The 2717-nt window shown below is 45.0% G+C and overlaps 2 protein-coding genes across 2 annotated transcripts; both read right to left on the reverse strand.

Annotated features, from left to right (window-relative positions):
* Positions 1-1266: 1266 nt before the first annotated feature.
* BDR25DRAFT_320679 (uncharacterized protein) lies at positions 1267-1863 on the reverse strand (the record flags this gene model as incomplete). Its single annotated transcript, XM_033691923.1, has 2 exons — positions 1267-1639; positions 1727-1863. 2 exons carry the CDS (start codon positions 1861-1863, stop codon positions 1267-1269), a joined length of 510 nt encoding a protein of 169 aa, XP_033539350.1.
* Positions 1864-1996: 133 nt separating this feature from the next.
* On the reverse strand, positions 1997-2658 carry BDR25DRAFT_364016 (uncharacterized protein; the record flags this gene model as incomplete). Its single annotated transcript, XM_033696816.1, has 3 exons — positions 1997-2107; positions 2417-2491; positions 2590-2658. Coding segments are annotated over 3 exons (255 nt in total), but the record flags the coding sequence as incomplete, so codon positions are not given.
* Between the last annotated feature and the right edge of the window lie 59 nt (positions 2659-2717).

Below are 2717 nucleotides of genomic sequence, written 5' to 3' on the forward strand. Positions count from 1 at the left end.
AAACATGGATGTCCGCTCCGGGATCTAGGATCCATGAGTGCTGGAGAGGATTCTCTTCGTCATCCGGCTCCGCGGCATGTTCCTCACTCACGAGGTTTGTCGTGAAGCTCATGAGAGTAGCTGCTGATCGCCTGGTGCCGGTTAGAGCATTGGGTGGATTCCAGTTAGTGGAATTATTGGGAGCTGGCGTCTCGGAGATTGCATTCGGATGTGGACTAGGTTGAGACTGTGGGCTTTGATCGTACGATTGAGTCGCGTGACTGGACGATTGAGTCGGCTGATAATAGTTGCCATTGTTGCCGCCCCTTCCGCGTCCTCTTCCTTAGTTTAGTTAGTTTATTAGTGGGGGAAGGTCTCTGTTCTTGAGCAGCTCAGCTTCTGCTTTAAGCTGAGGATTGCTGCTCATCCGCTTGTTGTATTCCTGCTGGAGGAAAGTAGGGATCTGGAACCCTTCAGGTCTTAGTCGAGGATCATTGATCCTGCAGTTCTTCGATTTGTGGCGACCTCCAGCGTGGCCAACAGTCCGTAGTACGTAACGTAACTACGTGAACGTAGTAATCACGTGAGGAGTACAAAAGTAGTTAAAATGTGAGACGTAACTTTTGTACAGTGAATTGCTAAGTACGTCCCGTAGTACGGGTCAGAGAGGTCATATTTTAGGAGATTTCCCTCCTGTTTTCAGACCCCATTGGCCATCGCGTTAGGAGCTTTGTTTGAGGTCGCGTTTTAGAGTAACAATTATAAAAATAGTTAACTTTTGCCCTAGAAAAGCTCCTCATCTTATACCTGCCTATTTGCCAACCTATTGCCTATCTTATTAATTGTTACAATAAGCTAGATGTCTTAATTCCTCTATCGCAGCAGGCGTACAGCCTCATCCTAATCCTCCTGCTTATCAGAGTCGTCCCAACAAGCTAGAGACAGGGCGATAAGGAGGAGGAGGGGACTTCATCTAGGCTAAAAAGCTTCTCCCAGAACAATTTTGACCCAGACCAACGAAACTTCTCGCGAAAAGTACAAAAGTATAAGGATTTTAAGAAGTTACTGTTACATTACGTACTTGCTAATTAATTCACTGCTTACGTACAAAAGTACTACCAAATTGAGAAGTTACTGGCAGAAAAAAGCTCAAACGTAACGTACTACGTACTGTTGGCCACGCTGGCGACCTCCACAGAAGTCGCATATAAACTGCTGTTGCTGCTGTTCTAGTGTGGACAAGCGTCCTTAGTATGTAGCGAAACCGCTGTGGGTGACACCAGGTTGCTAAGCTAGCTGTGATTGTTGCCAATTTTCAAAGAACTCTAGACAGCTAGTGAGGAAATCAGGTGGATCCTCATCGGTCTGTTCATGCTGGACCAGGATTGATTGGATGGCTGCTGCGCATCCAGGGTTTACGTCCGAAATTGCCGACACGAAGTCATAGTGTGGTTGATATTCTGTCACATTTAGCAGGTAGACTAATTTAGCATCAATATATGCGTTCCTGTACGCTGTGATCCATTGGTCCTGTTTCATTTTTGATGACCACTTCCTTGCGCGGTCGTATGCTGTTCGTGCGCTCTGCTTGAGCTGCTTGTCGGAGGGCTCCAAGATTGCCCTCAAGGCCTTTAGCCTTTCGTAGATTGTTTCTTTGTCCCTAATAATAGAGTAGTTTAATGCGTTAACAGTGCTCTTAATAAGCACATAGATGTCTAATAGGGCTTTGTGTTAAGTTTAGAATAACCTTAGATCATCGCGGTAGTCTTTGCGGGCCATTGTGTAGCATTGTTGATTGTTAAGGTTTAGGTCAGAGACCATAGGATTCGGACTGAGCTGGGTGCTGCCTGTATGAAACTTCGCGACCTTAGGCCTCTGTGGCATAGTGTTAACTAGGAGATTTTCTAGTAAGAGATCTGGATTAATATACTCCTAGACACATTCTCTAGTTGCTTGTGTCTTGATGCGACTAAACTAGGGCTGCCAGTCGCTCTTTTTAGTGAGCTGTACGGAGGCATTAATAGTAGGAGTCATCTTTAGTGGACGAAAAGGTTGTCGTTCGGTTGATCAGGCTCAGCTGGTGAGCAATCTGTGATCGATGTTTTGGAATGGACAGAAGGTTATTGTCCTGTCGATCGGGCTTAGGTGGTAAGCAATCTGTGATTAATATGTGTAGAATAGACAGAAGGTTATTGTCTAGTTAATTAGGCTTAAGTAGTAAGCAATCTGTGATTAATATGTTTTAGTATAGACAGAAGGTTATTGTCTAGTTAATTAGGCTCAAGTAGTAAGCAATCTGTAATTAATATGTTTTAGAATGGACAGAAGGTTATTGTCTAGTTAATTAGGCTCAAGTGGTGAGCAATCTGTGATTAATATTTGTTGAGGTTTGCGGGGCCTTGAAGCTGGATGCAAAAGCTAACTGTGCAGTGGTGACTAGAGGACTAGTCAGGAGCGCGACTCCGGGCTCATAACTCTTACATGAGCTGAGGAGGGGACATATGGCAAACGACTTGACAAGGGAGCGAGATCTAAACAAGGTGGAATGAGTGTATTATAAGGTCTAAGGAGCTTGATAGAGCTCTGAGCTGACTATATACTGTACGAGACAGGAGCTATGCCTAATGAGTGAATAGTGCAGTACATGGGTATGATATCGCGTGAGACACGTGCGACAGCTGCTGCGCCAATGGCAGTGCGCGCATCCTGCAAAGGAAAACTTACAATCAAATGCACAG

This window comes from Lindgomyces ingoldianus (genome assembly GCF_010093535.1).
Source record: "Lindgomyces ingoldianus strain ATCC 200398 unplaced genomic scaffold BDR25scaffold_103, whole genome shotgun sequence".
NCBI lineage: Eukaryota > Fungi > Ascomycota > Dothideomycetes > Pleosporales > Lindgomycetaceae > Lindgomyces > Lindgomyces ingoldianus.